Source organism: Plectropomus leopardus, chromosome 22, assembly GCF_026936395.1.
Source record: "Plectropomus leopardus strain MGB_pleo_1.0 chromosome 22, ASM2693639v1, whole genome shotgun sequence".
In the NCBI taxonomy this organism is placed as follows: Eukaryota; Metazoa; Chordata; class Actinopteri; order Perciformes; family Serranidae; genus Plectropomus; species Plectropomus leopardus.
Window position 1 is genome coordinate 11387703 of NC_142197.1, and position 17138 is coordinate 11404840.

Below are 17138 nucleotides of genomic sequence, written 5' to 3' on the forward strand. Positions count from 1 at the left end.
ATAATAACAGTTGACAATATGATCTGACTGTTGACCCATTCTCATGATGTTGGGAAGCAAAGGTTCTCATTCAGAACAAAGCCACTGAATTTGGCCACGTAATGCCTCTCTGTTTCCATCTCTATTCACGCTCCTATTCTTGTTGCAGCTCTGTTTCCATTTCAGGAGCTGTCTTTGCTCTCCCTGATGGGTTTGGCAACTCAGTCTGCCATTCTGTATTTTTAAAAGCAATCTAACAACATTTTTCCATCAGTCAGGCCACATTTTTTACCCATCCCATCTCTTCTCCCTGTCTCTCATTTTTTGGCTATAGTTTTGTTTTTTTTTCTTTTTGTCAGCTCAAGATGATCAACGACACAAATAAAAAAGACAAGTGTTTGGGTTTAGTTTCAATGCTAACGTCATAATTTTCCAGTAAATCTTAAGCTTAAATGATGGATTTCTGGTGGTTGTTGTCATTATGTGCTACTTGAAATGTGTTTCATAGTGTGTGTATTTTTTAAATCTTTTTTAATATGTTTATTAAGCAAAAAAATATTTTTTGATGATTTAATCGTGGGTGGAATTTGGCATACCAAATGTTGTGTCCATAGGACCAAAATGGTAATATTGTTTGCCAGATTCATAGCTAGAATTCAATGTTTTTGTCCTGTAGAATGAGTCCAAACTGTTTTTTAAAAGTGAAGAAGTCTATGTTTATGTATTTGGAGAGCAGCCAGCTACGTATTGATTTCCATAGAGTTTGAATTTTTTCACAGGTAAAAAAAACAGGTGTTCAGTGGTTTCTATGTTTGTATTGTATATATATCCAGCTCCTCTTCTCCCTGTCTTTCCAACTCTCATATTTTGGCTAAAGTTTTGCTTTTTTTCCCTCTTTTTGTCAGCTCAAGATGATCAATGACACAAGTAAAAAAGACAAGTGTTTGGGTTTAGTTTTAATGCTAACGTTACAATTTTCCAGTAAATCTTCTGACAGATCAAAGCAGCTTAAATGATGAATTTCTCATGGTTGTTGTCATTATGTGCTACTTGAAATGTGTTTTGATTACTGTTACGTAACTTGAATAATTTACATCATACCCTGAACACCATTATGCAAGTGGTAAACTGAATAGCCGATACCAAATACTTGATTTTTTACTCCTGACCAAGAGTGTTACCTGATTTAAATACATTTTTTTTTTTAAACTTACACAATTGTTAATGTTAAACCTTCTATGCATTTTAAACTGTTTATGTTTTCTGAATGAAAGGGGGGTTGTGGTTTATGTATTTTCATTCAATAAGTTGAAAAACTATAGTAAAAAGCTTTTCCAACAGGAGTAATTTTTCTTTTTTGCTTTCCAACAGCCATACATCCAACAGTGAACCTACTGATGATGTCAGTATACTGTAAATACACTGGAAAGTTGGAGAAAGTCCATGAAGTCTTGCTGTCACACACACACATTCACACACACCCACTCTGCCTCAACAACCAATGAAAATCTTCGATACAAATACGATGACGCGTCTGTCCAATCACCTCGCGCGGTCTTCAAACACGTCATGCTAAGGAAGTGCGGACATACCGAAGCAGTAACGTGTGGGCCCTAGTTAGCTACACCGGGCTCTAACATCAGCAAACTGCAGAAAAATAAAAGTGAATGCCAGTGTTTCATCTTACATGTAGATAAGGGACACTTTGAAAAGCTGCGGTCTGACAATGGGAGCGAACAACAGTACCCGCCGCGTGTCGTTTGAGTCAGACGAGAATGAGAATATAACGGTGGTGAAGGGCATACGGGTAAGTGACAGGATACATACCTGCTTAGTGTTGAGGAAACAGGTGCGCCATGACTGCCTTAAAAGATATCAGGGGATACACAGGTGTATTAAGCTGTATGGTAAATGCTAAACAAGCTAATGCTCGCTGTGTCTAAAAGCATTTATGCTGTTTTTAATGCGAGCAGCCTGACTCTCATTCACTCTGAAAGCTACAGATAAGTTTATTTCACAGTAAAAGTGTTTGCAGTTAATAATATATAGCTATCAATGGCTATAACGGATAGAAACAGTAAACTAGATAACAGTGGCTATAACAGTTAGGCACAGTAAACCCTTCACTGTCCTTTTGGGAATGTTGACGTTGACGTCAGCAGCCTCGTGCTCTCCTTTCTGTCACTCAATGTATGAATGAAACTTTATTTTTTTTTTGTATTTTTAATAAACAAAACAAATATTTACAATATTTATGTAATTGACACAGACGTATTTTCATGTGCACATTTCAATTCGTCAAACAAGTTCCCACCTCCCAGACATAAAGTGCTACCATCTCAATGAAGAATATCTCTGTCTAGGTGAGGACAGATTGTCGGTGTTGCTGATTTTTGAGGCCGATATTTGGCATTGTGCGGGTCTGTGTCAGCGTTTTATTTTGATGATCGCTGGAATTATTAATCAAAAAGTGCAAAGAAAGTGTCAGCATTGGGGGAACTCTTACTTTGTGAATCCTCAGGGAGCTATTTTGATTTTCACATGACTTTATAAAAACATTGCTGTATATGATGTTGAAAGTTTCAGTTTTGATCAAATATTTTCTTAAGGCATTTAAACAGAGTTTTGCATTGGAGTTTTTTATATTCTAAACTCTAAATGTCAACAGAAATATCTTCATTGTTGTTGTAAATGCATATGTGTTTTAAATATCAGTCAGTGGTCTAATTAACTACTAATAATTGGTAAAGGTATCAGCCCTGAAAAACCAACACTGGTTGACTCCTACATCTGTCTTTGTTGCTTCACAAAAAAACAACAACAAATACAACAAAGATAAAAATACAGGATTAAAATATAGAGAGGACAATACATTTAAACATAAATAAATAGCACAAGATGCCAGCAGACATGGGGCTCATAATCTGATAAAAGCACCACAGGTTTCATGATGTGTGTATTTTTTAAATCTTTTTTAATATGTTTACTAAGCAAAAAAAATCATTTTTGATGCATTTAATCGTTGGTGGAATTCGGCATACCAAATTTTTGTGTACATAAGACTTAAATGGTCATATTGTTCACCGGATTCATAGCTAGAATTCAGTGTTTTTGTCCTGTAGAATTTGTCCGAACTGTATGTTTTTAAAAGTGAAGAAGTCTATGTTTATGGATTTGTAGAGCAGCCAGTTATGTATTGATTTCCATAGAGTTTGAATTTTTTCATAGGTAAAAAAACGGGTGTTCAGTGGTTTCTGTGTTTGTATTGCATATATATCCATTGTCTGCCTCAAATTCAAATCTTGCTCTGATGAATTCGTTGAACAGTTTTAAAGTGTATTTCTTCATGTCTTTGAGGAACTGGGAATTTTGAAAGTTTTGTCCTGATATCAGTTATTTCTCTCTTTCCATAATTTTCTAGGCTGCTGGTCTTCCTCCTGTATGAATAAAACAGACTCAGACTGTATAGACTGTTGCATTCATGGTTATACATGATGTTATCCGTATTGTGTTTTGTTTAGTGGTGATTGCGTGTGCATAGAGAGACTGTCAGCTTCTGTAATTAGGTGGGAAGCTGTCACAAGTTCTTCCATGCCACTCTCAGCTGATGTTAAATATAGATTGAGAGGCTTTAGTCGATCAGATAAGACTTTAGTTTGCAAGGCTCTATTATTGCTCTGTAGGCCAAGTGCCACTTATGTTATCTTTCAGTGAGGTGTAATCCTGTTTTTGTCTGCGTAAACAGACTGAAAACAAAGCTTTGTTTTATCCAGTAAAACAAGGGGAATACTCTAATTTGCTTCCTTGCTGGGGAAAAAGGTTGATATCCCTCACAAGTCAATTTCAAACAGTAATTTTACATCACTGAAGCCTGATGATGCTGGTCTACCACTGCTTTAGTGAAATAGATTGTGTGAGTTTGGTGCTTTTATCACTTAGTGTTTTATTTACCAAAGTCACAAACTATCACAAACTACCAGTCGAGGCAGTGGTAGACTAGCAGCTCCCATGTTCAGCAAAATAAAATTACTATATTTGTCGATGGAGTCTGGCTTTGAAGAGAGCATAAGTAAGTTTCACTTTAGGTTCTATTTTAAATAGCAAGATTTGAGCAAAAATGTATGTGTTTGGGAAATACTTAGCATATGATTCAATAAATGAGACGTGGATTATCCTTCATGAGTTATGTTAGGGTTTCTAAACAGATGTTTTGATAGAGTTTTGCTGTTTTTAAATGTGACCCCATTTTACTTCAATTCATCTATATATTTTAACCATTTTTTCAGTCTTTGGATTGATTCTCATTTACCAAAGAGGCATGAAAAGTACAGAAAAATAAAGTTTTCTTCAGAAATTCAGCATAGCATGGAATGAGTAATAGATATATAAATAGTCATTTGGGTGTGAAGTATTCTCTTAAATATGGAGATAAAGCCAAGCAGGGGAAACAGAAAGGCCTGGCTCCGTCCAAAGTTGCAAAAATCAGTCTTCCAGCACCTCTAAAGCTCTCTTGTTGACATATTTGGGGTATTTTGTGCAGTCTGAAGAAATATGTTAAAGCGACAGTGTGGTTTTAGTGTGTATAAGATAAAACAACATGATTATGTCAAAGTATTTCTTTAAGTCTGCGTTACTGCTTCACTAAAACTTCTCTTCCACTCTTCTTTGCAGCTTTCTGAGAATGTCATCAACCGCATGAGGGAACCTGACACTCCTCCTAAACCTCAACGTGCTCCCACTCCACCACCCCCCATGGCGCCTATCCTCACTCCATCTCTCCTGCGGCCAGTGCCTCCCCTCTTCGACCCGATCACCTCCTTGCCTCCTCCCCCTCCTCCTGTAGAACCTGTTGCATCTCCAGCTCCTCCTCCATCAGCTCCATCTGCCACAGAGACTGTGGCTGCACCTCCACCGCCTCCTCCTCAGCCTCCTACAGAACAGGTAGCAGCACCCACCATAATTGACATGGTGCTCCCATCCTCATCACCTCCAGCTGCTCCTGCTGCTGCAGATGTTGTCGCTGCTCCTGCTTTTGAGCCTGTGGCAGCACCTCCTCCCCCTGCTCCTGCTGCTGCCGAGCCAGTAATTTTGCCTAAATCTCCCCCAACTCCTGCTCCCATTGCTCCCCTGATTCCTGCTCCCTGCCCTGCCCCAGCTGGGGTGGAAGCACCCCCTTCGCTTGCTCCTCCTTCCCTTGCAATCGAACCATCTCCTCCTCCCATAAATCAATCAATTGCTTCTCCTCCTCCAGTAATTGAACCCATTGCTCCTTCACATGTGATTGAACCCATTGCTCCTTCATCTGTAGCTGAATCCATTCCTCCTCCTCCTCCTCCTCCCCCTGTTGAAATGGAACCCATCATTGTTCCCTCCCTTCCCGAATCGGAACCTCTCTCTTCCCTGCCTGTTTTTGAGCCTGTCACTGCGCTGCCACCGCAGCCTGCTGAGCCATTTGCTGCACCGCCATTGCCTGAGTTTACTGCTCCTTGTGAACCAGTTGCACCTCCTCCTCAGCCCCCAGTGGAGCCAGTAACCCTTGCTTCTGTCCCTGAGCCAGCGGTAGAGCCTGAATCAATTTCGGCCCCACCACCACCTCCTGCTGCACCAGCCGGTGAGTTTGATTCCAGTATGCTGAAAATCAGAATTTGTAAATGGTCTCACAAACTAATGCTGCAGAGAAGAAATGCCTTAGATATGTTGCTTTATTACGTATGTTGTGCAGTGTGTGGTACTAATTCAGTTTTAATCCCAATACACCCCTTTCCCCTAACACTTAGCTGTTACCCCTCTGTTTTGCGTGTTCGCGTCTGGGGGTAGGATATCACGATTCTGGGACACCAAACTGATGGTTGGCTGTCAGTCAGTGTTGAGCTGTTGGTTAGCGTCCTTTGCCTTAGTCTCTACATTGTGTCCCGCATTGTTGTCAACAGCGCTTGTTGGCTTTTTTTTTTTACACTGATTCAGCATGTTGAATTGGTGTCTGCAACGGCGGAGCTCATCAGTGAATGAATCACTCTGATTAGCAGTTCAGCTCAGCTCAAGAGAAGAGAAACTGATGTGAGGCAAGAGGGACTTAGGTTGAAATAAACCTATTTTATAAAGTAAGATTGTTTTCCTTTATTCATTGAGCTCATTAGCTCAATGGTACCTGATAGTTTGTGTTGGTGTTCACTGGTGCATGGGAAATATGCTTTGTTATTTCAACACTGGAATGTGTCGTTTAATGTGCTAACTGGCTAACTAGCGTCAAAATGGTTTTCCATTTTCCCTTTTTGAATTACAGTTACAAGCTACCGATATCTGCTGATATGAAAGGGTATTTACTTTCACAAAGACACAGAACATCCGTGCTTGTTAGCCGTTGGCTGTAGTCTTTGCAGTGTGTTTATGTGCAACTTTTTGGTTGAAACACAGGTGACATGAGGCAAAGCAACAGTCGGCTTTCATTGCTGCTAGTTGTTTCATGTCAGTTTGGTGTATCTTGCTTTTTGGGGCTACATGGCCCTGTAAATAAAATACAAATACAATAACTATTGTATTATAGTAGTTTGTTTATACTAAAGTATAGTCTGTATATGTACCAAAGTTTGATGGCACATGATGCCCGCTTTTTAATTGACATCCAGCAGCAAACTTGCTTCTTATGTTACTGCTCCTCGAATATCAGTGCAGACTGGCAGGGTACGAGCATGGGTTACAAAAGTTAGCACTCTGGTAGTAGCCAGGTAAAGCTGCAGTGCAGTGTTCTTTTTTATGTGATGACTTGATTGATTGATTGATTGATTGATTGACTGACTGACTATGTGAAACTGAAGTTGTGAACACTTTGCGAGCATCCTGATAACTGCAAAATGATGCCTGTAGCCCACGCAAGATTAGGTGCAGCAAAAGATGACATATTTGCGATGTCCGGCAGCACTCATTGCGTCTGTTTACATGATCGCCAGATTTGGCAACTACCGGTGAGGTATCAGGTTTTAGAAGGCATTTCCCATTTAATATGGGGATTTTTAAATCACTGCCCTTTGTAACTCTAGTTCTGAGTGGCAAAGAGGCACAACAAGGGATAGGTGCAAAAATAACAAATGGGATTGGGCTTTGATTTAGGCCGTATGACATTCTAGTTTAATTAATTTTAAGGACTAGCGAAGCATGCAAAGATCCCTCTGTGTATACGGAGTAGATGGTGCAGCAGTTATGTGAAGATTTACTAAGAGCTTTTTGAAGTTTTTTATGGTTTTAAGAATTTGTGCAGTTGCGATTTTTGACCTGTGAGGCGACAGAGCAAACTTGTGTCTTGTTTATTCTAACAAAAGATAAAAGCGAATGTTCAAAAGCTGAAGAAATGAATTGTTCTCGGTAATGGCTCATTTTATCTTGAAATGCTTCCTCTGTAGCATAGGTAATTAGGAGGCAAAGGTTATGAGGGAATGAGCTGTCCAAAGATTTATTTTAAGTCCCCCTGCATTGTATTTTAATGATGTTTATTGTGTGGGTGTTTTCTTTGAAACACCTACAGCTTTTTGTCTACATCTTTCTGGCAGATTGTAATTACTCTTCATTTCTAAAACGGGCCTCTCGGTTGCCTCGGTCATATTATGATTCATCGCCATTCCTTAACTGTTAATGAAATGCTTAATTCTTTCTTTTAATAATGTTAATAAATTTAGGCTGTAATTAGTGGCCCTCCGTTCTGCCTCATCACTGTGGAGCTCAGGCTGTCGTGATGGCCCTACTCCATCTGCGGTTTGTGAGAGTGCTCAGAATAGTGAGGCAAAAGTCAGCAGTAGTTTCTATTTTTGTTTTATCTGGGTAAGTTTTCTCATTCTCTCTTTTTTTTCTTATAATTCCCCCTTCATTGAAGCGGCTATAATCAATATTTATATTTTAACAACGGATCATATGACAACTTGTACGTGAAAGGGAGCACTTGAAATGAAGCACCCACAGAGACCTGACTGCAGCTTCTGTCAGCTTTATAGTGCTTTATAGCGTCCTTCAGCTCTCACCGCTCTCATCAGTGTCGTTTTTGGCTACAGCAGGCAGCTGTTTCAGCAAAGAAAACACACTACATGCTACTTGTACAGAACCACACGGCAGACAGACAAAGTTTCAGACTAGCTGGTGAGCATAATTATTTAGCCACTTAAGAGCCAAATGTTTCCCTCAGGAGAGGGAATAATTGACTTGCAGTCACCAGGTGACCACATGTGACTCAGAATGAAAGCTGAAGTTGCCCCATACCCTCTGAATGTGTAATTGGGTGGCTGGCAAAATTTAAACACTCACCAGTCATTTGGCCAGTGGGCAAAAAAGTTAATTTTGCACCCTTCTTGTGTATGCAGTTACTTACTACACATAGACAAACTCGTCTTTCCACTTCTCGCTCTCACTGTCAAGGAAAAGTTTTTGTCTTATTTGTCTCCTAAGTGGTTGCACGTCCCTTATCTCTTGACATATCCGGCAGAGGACATCTGAATGTTACCTGTTCATTACACTGCACAGAACAGGGGCGTGGGTGCTGGTTCTTCAGAAGGTGGTATCCAGGGTGTGGGCAGGCCTCCCCATCCTTGACTGTGCTCAATCATTGAGGTAATTAAAAAAGGCCAACTTATGCCACGCCACACTGACTTCAGTGATTAAAACGACACCTCCGCAGTTTCACACAACAAACCACCAGGCCTCATTAAGGGAGGGAGGTGGTCGTGAGTGTATGTGTGTTTTTGGCTTTTGGGCTTCTGCGATATGACACTGAATTTTTTGAGGGTCACCTGCCTTTTTGTTTGAGCACATAACACAATTAATAGAACTTGTTCCTGCATATTCCAAAAAAAAGCTTCTTGTTACTCTGTTTTTTCCATTAGCTCTGAGGCCGCTTTCACAGCAGAGTTTAATTTTTGTCCATGTTGAATGAAGTTAGTCCTCTGTTGTTTGCGTTAATTAGTTTTTTGATTAAAAGATAAATACAACAATATCTCACTTATTTTTTTGCACAGGTGCAGAGTGTGTTAAATGTAGTTATTATGAGAAACTGCCGTCTCCATTCACAGCACAACAAAGCATCCATGAAAGATTACAAATCTCTAAGTGGTTGGTCGTTTATGGATGTACATCCTACATTTTATTTTGGAGGACATGAAGTTGTTGCTGCTGCTATGCTGTGCTAAAATCCCATCTGAACATTGTGAGAGATGTGTTCTTTAGACAGGAAGTGCCTTGAGGCTAACATAGTTTTTTTTTCTTTTTTTGGTTATTAAATAAATTTCAGGTAGTGTGTTCAATATTTTTTGTGTACTACGTTATTGCACATCATTTTTATGCTTCCGTGCCAGTAATATTTTTGAGTTGTCTGTTCATCTGGCTGGCGCATATCTCAAGACCGCCTTGAGGGAATTTTTTTCAAATTTGACACAAACATTCACTTGGGCTCAACAATGAGCTGATTAGATTTTGGTGGTCGTAGTTCAAACGTGCAGGTCTCTGACATTGTTAGTATCATTCTTGTGAATGCAATACCTCAAGAACAACTTGAGGGAATTCTTCAAATTTGGCAGAAATGTTTAAGTAGACTCAAAGATGAGCTGATTAGAATTCAGTGGTCAAAGGTCATGGTCACATTGACCTTTCATTTGTCTCACTTTTGTAAATGCGATATCTCAAGAACACCTTGAGGGAATTTCTTTCACTTAATGATGAGCTGAATAGAATTTCGTATCACTGTGACCTTGCATCCGTCTCTGAAGATGGCCTTGAGTGAGTTTCCTTAAACTTGGCAAAAACGTCCATTTCGACTCGAGCATAAACTGATTAGAATCTGGTGGTGAAGGTCAAAGTCCAAGGTCATGGTGTCCACATATATTATGTTTTTGGCCATAACTCAAAAACCTTGGGTGCCCACCTTGAAACTGTACTGACTGTATAGATCTTCTGTGCTGTGGGGGGAAGATGTGTGTGAAGCATCCACGTTTTTAAGGACATGGATGTAAACTGTAAGTGCAGCTTGACTGGTGCACAGAAGCATACAACTGAGAGGCGGTATATATAGATATGGATTATAATGTTATAATTTCTTTATCAATATAGTTTTGTAGAGTTATTACCAATGTCTGGTCTAAATTTTGTGAATAGCTACATTAGAAATATGGTTATCTTCTGAATAAGGTGATCCTATTTAAGCTGCAAAAAATTCCCAGCTCTCCGTCTGCCTTGTCAATGCTGCTGCTGCCCTGCATCAGTATTGCTGCTTGCTCTTTTAGCACCACCTTGACCCCAGCATCCACCTGCTGGCTCCGGTTTGGGGAGAAGATATTTAATCATCACCCCCTCCTATAATGTAAACATATCTTAGGGGAGTGATGAGGCTGGAGTCTAGACACCAAACTCTAACTATATTCTGCTGCTGAAACAAACATTCAAAAGTGAGCTGTTTGACTGAATTGCAGTCTGTTTTGTGGCTGAAATCTTCCAGGACAAATATAGCAAAGCGGTCTATCTTTCTCAACTGCATCTTTTTGTGTGCACAGTATATCTGCAGTGGTAAGGATTGTGAATGTGTGTTTGTATTGGCTGTGTTTTTGCCATTGCATTGGCCCCTATATCTACAGTACCACACAACAATCATGTTGGTTGACATTTACTCAGGAATTTGTATATACTCTCCTCACGAGGTCACCTCACAGCTTAATGTGTACCAAGCTCACCAGCTCTTATGAACAGGACTAAAAAAGACAACTTGGATGATTGATCAAGCATGCTTTTTTAAAGAATAAAAAAGGTGCGATAAATTTGAATGTGAATCTCGTTAAAAAGTTGCAAAGTTCAGCTCAATTCTGAAAGGGTATGGCCTTAATGAGGCGGACATTGATTATGTGTGTCCACGAGAGCTGGGTATCGAGTGAGGCTCTCAGCAGGTCTGCTGTCTCTAAATCATGGGCCTGAGTCAGTGTGTGAGCTGATTGCACCATAGCCAAGGTTGAACCTCCTACACCTTCTCCAATGTGTTATAAATATTCATATGCCAGAGCCCACACACTGCGCTGGACTAATAGCCTGCTTAAAGATGTCTCCCAGGTGCAGCAGAGAGAATGGGAAAATGGGACAGGCAAAGGAAAACAATGGGAGACTTAGTGTGTGTGCATAAATGTGAGTGTGAAACTTGTGAAATATATCACTCTCCTTTTGAAACGGACTTTTCTTGTTATCTTGTGAAAATGTGAAATGATCAGTTGGGTCCTTTTTCATAACATGAGATTGAATTAACAGGAAAGAGTGTGAATAAAAGAAAAAGAAAATCAGAAATGGCACCTGCCTGCCAGGGCTGGAAGCTTCCCCTTGGCGCTTTTTTTTTTCTTTTTTTCTCTTTCCTATGCGAACATAGTGAAAGGTGCGCTGTGATTCGACTAAGCGCGAGCCAGAAACGTGAGGAAGTGGTAATGTTACAGATTATGCCCTCCACACGGGTCCTGGGGTTAATGAAACTTCTGATGAGAAACGCAATTTGCCTTCGTCTATTATCTCCACTGCCAATAGCCTGTGCTCCACCACCTCTCCTCCTCCTCTGTGGGTTTTTCCACAGGGTTTAGTGATTGGTGGAAAAGGAAAGGAGGGGGACACGTCTAAAAAGATGATGAGTTTTTAATCTTTTTAACATTTACATGTCCTACTCAGGATTGACACCGGCTCTGTCGATCTGGAATTGTCTCTGACCCTAACCAGCCTCCCTCAAGGACCCCAGACAGTGTTTATCATATCAGAACCTGTTCTCCGGCTGACCCTGCGGGCCTGCTAGCTATCTGAAGCCTCTCTCTGCAGGGCTGGAGAGGATGTGGTGATAAATGAGGAGTTGCTTTGGCTTGTCTGAACTTAGAGGACTTTTAGAATTTTACTTTTCATGGTGCACTGTTACTGTAGGGTATATATTTTCAATGTAAGTGTGAGATGTTTCAAAGGGCGGTTGATACAGAAATGCCAGTCTTACCTGATGGGAAAGTTGATAATGGCAGGTTTGACCTCTGATATAAAGTGCCACTTGAGTTTGGTATTAAGTATAGAGTATATTATGTACTCCAAAGATCTTTGGAGTGGCAAGTAATTGAAGGGTTTTCATCAAAGATATTCTGCACTGTTGTGTAGTTTCTACTTTCATCAGAGGCCATCATGAAAGGAGGCAGCATTAGCTTGTGTTTCAAATGGCCTTGTTTTTGTGAGTTAGAAGAAATGTTTGAAAAAGACTTTTTTTCAAAAGTGTGGACAGTATTGGCAAAATGACATTTCCTTATATATATATTCTCTATAAACAGATATCTGCATATGTGTGGAGAATCTGTAGGTAACAGACAAGATTTTGGTATTTTAAGTGCCCTGGTTTCCAAATGTAGTCTGTAGTCTGAGTAGTATTTGCCAGCCATGTTTGAGCTGAAGATAAACAGTCTTTGTAGAGTGCAAAAAAGGCGAAATTGTTTGCTGAAATACAATCCTGAACTCATTGGCTTTCGTCAGACAACAGTTTAGCTTCATAGTTTTGGCATAGATATCTGCCAGCTACACCACAAACCCCAAAATTTTGGCCTTTGCCTCCAGAGACTTACTGTCATCAGACCAAATAAAAGTTGTGTGGGCTTTGGACTGAATGCAGCAGACCACGAGAGGATCCCCACCGGCGACATGTGCCGAGGGGCGAGTCAGACCAGAGGTGAGAAACGAAACCGAAAGCACTGGACGGAGAGAGGGAGGAGAGCCAGCATCAGGGCGAGGCTAACCCAACTTAGACCGGGAGCTGTTCCTTTACCAAACCTTCTTCTGGCTAATGTCCGGTCAGAGGGGAATAAAGTTGATTAGATGCGATCGAGGATCTCTCAGCAACAGGAAAGAAGAGACTGCTCTGCACACATCTTCACAGAGACATAGTTAACCCCTAACATCCAGGATTAGGCTGGTTCACTTGATGGGCGGACCTTGTTAAGAACCATAAGGACTCAAGACTCTGATCCACACCCAAAAAATGCACTGCTGGAATTTAATAATGCCACTAGCAGCAACATGCCCAAGCAACCGGATGGAATTTTTGTAGTAGCTGCTGATTTTAATCAATTCATCCTTCAACTCCAAAGATGTAGCAGGACCAAGGACAAATGTAATTTCGTTTTTTAAACTTTATTTTTTAAAACTTTGTTTAAAAGAGTAGACTATATAAATAAATCTACCTTCTACCTTCTAGATAGCAAGACATATATCATGACTCAATATGATATTCATACAGCACATTGCTGAGGAGTCAAGTACATAGTTTGGACTTACAGCTGCTATGTCATATCATAGCATATCTTCTGATGTTTCCATATTTATCTGATGTAAAATAGCATTATTACCTGTTTCTTGACAAACGTCCCTCTGGCAGAGTTAGTATTCTGGCCCTACAGGTAGTGCTTCTGTCGTAGTTTCCTAACAGAGTTGTAATTAGACTCTCCTCTGCAGTGGGATCAATGGTGCTTCTGAGTGCTGTCAGACATGATTGATATTATTTTCCCACACTCTGGACAGTTAGGTGACAGCAGTCTTTGTCTTTGAAGATACACTATGCAGCAGAAAGTAGTCAACTGTCAATCACCGCCTCTGTTTGCACTGGTGTTTCCTCTGAAGCCCTGTCACACTAAACCTCCCTCTACCTGCTGCTTATTCATTCTCTTTACTGTACCAAACAGTTGTCATGCTGTGAGCTCTTGTCATGAGTTGTGTGCTGCAGAGAAGAAAAGGCTAGAGAGGTTGGGAATCAGGGAGAAGGAACGAGTTAACTGTATTCTTAGAGCAAATTGTTAACAGAGTGGGTGTGACAAAGCTGCTGAAGGAGGTGAAGAAAAATAAATGGAAGGAGGTATAGAGAGAAATTGTTGTTAATGAGCTGAGATGTTACGTATCCGTGACACCTGTTGTATTAACTGTAGCCTTCTCTTGGTAGCTGGTGTATTGGTACCTTTTTTTTCCATCAGACCCCTGGAGACAATTAAAATCTTAAAGCTATTTCATATAACTTTAAATACAAAAAGTTCTCAGATAAAAAAAACATTCAGACTAATTAGTAGCTACAAACTTCTGTGTTTGAAATGTTTGACAGTTTATTTTGAATTTACTGTATTTAAGTAGTTACATTATGAATTGATCTTTATTTTAGTCTTTACAAAGAGCAGAGTACATCAAAGGCACTTTCAGGCCGTTACAAGAACCAGTCGAGAAAATTCAATCCCCTAAAATCAAACCCCTTTTTTGCTCCTGGAGAAAATATCAATTTAAAGCCAAGAATTGTCGTCCAAATTGTTTTTCTTTTTCCTCCCCAGGGAGAGATTTGAAGTGAGTCCCTCGGTTTTTCTGTCCACAAGGTATCTCAAAAGCCTTTTAAAAAGATTTCCAGGAAAACAAGAGAACAGGCTTTAGGCTATGTAATATTTAAAACATTTAATTAAATTCTGATGTTGATCTGGATTTGGGGCTTGCAGATAATTATTCTTTTTTTGATAAAAACACTGAAACTGAAGTAGATAAACTTCTAACTCCTGAATTTACCTAAAAAATTAATTTCACGTAGTTTGGATTTTTCTTTGTTTTGCTCATTTGGTTCATTTTCCAGGTGCAAAAATTCCTCTTCTGTATTCTCTGGTACATAAAGTTATCTTCTTGTCTGCAGAGTGAATGGCATTCTGTCGTTGCTGTCATAATCACAATTTTTTATTTTGTGTTTCTTCCATAAAAAACTGAAAGTCTGACGCCAACAGCCATGCTTTAAAAAACCTGCATACATGGTCTAGTTTATGATCGGAAAAAGTGCATGATGGGACTTTTTCTTAGGCGGTTAAAGTATGTTTTGTTACTCCCCGTGGCCCTTGCGGTACATTGCTGAAATTTTGTGGTGATACACTGACTATGGATTAGTACTTGATACAACCCCACTTTAAAAAAAATGTGCTATCCCTGTAAACTTGGGAGTATTTTTGTTGCAATTGCTAAAAGTTAAAAACATTTATTGTGTCTTCCCATGCTTTCCAGTTGTGATTCTGAAATTAGTGATTGAGATGTAACACACTGCATGTTGGACTTTAACAAGGGCAGATGAAATCATGACTATATAAACCCCCAATCACCACACTTTTGTAAAATCACAAAATACTGTCACTAAACATGATGCTGCAGCAGAACAAGCACAAGGCAATTTGGCTTTAGAAATTGGTGTTTTTTGCCTTTGTGTATATATTTTCAACAGCTGCTACAACAAGATGATGAGAAAGAAATGGCACAGCACATTTTTGGTCTTATTGTTGATCTGATTTAGCTGGAATTAGGTTTTTGTGTGTGTCTGCTGGCCTGCTGTTACCACATGTTACCAGGTAATAAGAGACTCTGACAATAGGGATTATCCTATCTAACTAATGCAGTGGGAGAGTAATCTTGACACACTCAGACACTCCCGCCCCATCACTGCGGTGTCGCAGCACACACTGCATGCCACTTCTGTCTGCAGAGCACGTTTTGGCCTGGTCGCGGGCTGGCATCTTTACTTTCATGCTTAATTACCTGCCAAGATAGACCGGAGGAGACATGGAATCATACATGTATGATGTCCCTGACATGAATATATGTTGATAGAATGGCGCGGTGCTGTGATTCAAGGATGTGTGTCCCTTTTGTGTGTGTGTTCAGGCAATATAGGCACGTTTCTGTTTGGTTGTTTGTTCACTTTAATTTCTCAGGGCCGCATTGTCTTTGACACCTACACACACACATGATAGAGCATGGTAGCCTGAGGGTAGAGATTTCTGTCCTACCTCGCATCACATATCAGCAAGCAAAGACAGAGCATAAAGAAACACTCCATAACATTTCATGGCACATAGACATTGGCTGCAACAAACACACATTTTCAGGTGATTTCGCCATTGCAAACAAATTTCCTATGCTTAAATGAAATCATGAGAGTTTGTTCTCAGTTGGTGCGTGCTCCCATGATCTCGATCATTTAATGTATGGTCCTAAGTAAGTATTTTTCTCTTTTTGGATTTCTGACAAAATCGTGTTTAATATATACTGAAGGTTTTAGTTTTGCCTTATGCTAATAGTGAGGTTCAATGACTCGAAACTTGTCAACAACCAATAGCAGTACTCTCTCCAGCACCAAAAAAGAAGCAGCAAAGCAGGTAGACAGTAAAAACTGAGAGGACTCCGTCTCCGTTTAACCTGGTATGTATCTGATCCACTAATCAGCACTTAATTTAGTGAGAAATCTTACTTTTGTAAAAGGTTACTCTTTCATTCCCACGGTCTCCTCCCATTAACATAGCACAGCTAACTGATGGAGGCTGGTAGCTAGTTTAGGAAAAAAAATCCAAAATGTAAGGTTTGGACTCAAATACAGTTTATGCTTCTGGTTTATATTGATAACAAATTGGCAATTGTCATATGACGCCTTTTATCTCAATTTCTAGAGTTATGTGTTTTTGTGGATATGTAAGGAAATATCAACAATTCATATTTCTTAAAGGGAGTCTGGTGTAATGTTTTCCACCAGGACCAGGATGGGAATTAATTAGGGATGAAGAATATTGCATTTTTTGCTGATATCCTATATGCTGATATATAACAGTTTATTTGGCCGATTAACCAATACAGATATTGAGATATTTACTTTTTTCCTCACCTAATTTAAGTGATCATCATTCTGTAATGTAATTGACATCATATTTTGCATACTCTTGTTGCACACATAAAATCACATAAAATACTGTATTTTTTAGTTTATGTAACATTCACTCATTGTGTAAAAAATAGATATACTTTAATTTAGGGGTGGTGTTTTGTACAGGCTGACTTTGTCAATGAAAAAAACATACAAGGTTTGTGATATCAACATGCTGGACAATTCCAATATTTCATTTTAAAGCCAATATCTGATGACGTGCCGATATTATTGTGCATCCCCAGAAATAATCTCTAAATGAATCTACTTGTAGTTTTGTGAATAGGGACCCTGAATCTTGTAGCGTGTGACTAAAAATGTCATGTTGTTTTTGGATGCAAGAAAGTCTATTCTAAGAAAGGCATTATGATTGTTTTCATTATCAGTTAATCTCCTGATTATTTACCAATTAATTCATTTTTTGGTCTGTAAAACATTA

General features: G+C 39.5%; 1 protein-coding gene across 5 annotated transcripts in view; it reads left to right on the forward strand.

Annotated features, from left to right (window-relative positions):
* The first annotated feature begins 1541 nt into the window (after nucleotides 1–1541).
* The window catches only part of chchd3a (coiled-coil-helix-coiled-coil-helix domain containing 3a), a 122403-nt gene continuing 106806 nt past the window's right edge, over nucleotides 1542–17138 (forward strand). For all 5 annotated transcript variants that reach the window (XR_015775493.1, XR_015775494.1, XM_088072604.1 and 2 more), the window contains exons 1-2: nucleotides 1542–1786; nucleotides 4651–5590. Coding sequence is in view for 3 of the 5 variants with exons in the window: in XM_088072604.1 (XP_087928730.1) it covers nucleotides 1706–1786; nucleotides 4651–5590 (1021 nt within the window). In the remaining 2 variants the exon portion in view is untranslated. The remainder of the gene's footprint in view (nucleotides 1787–4650; nucleotides 5591–17138) is intronic.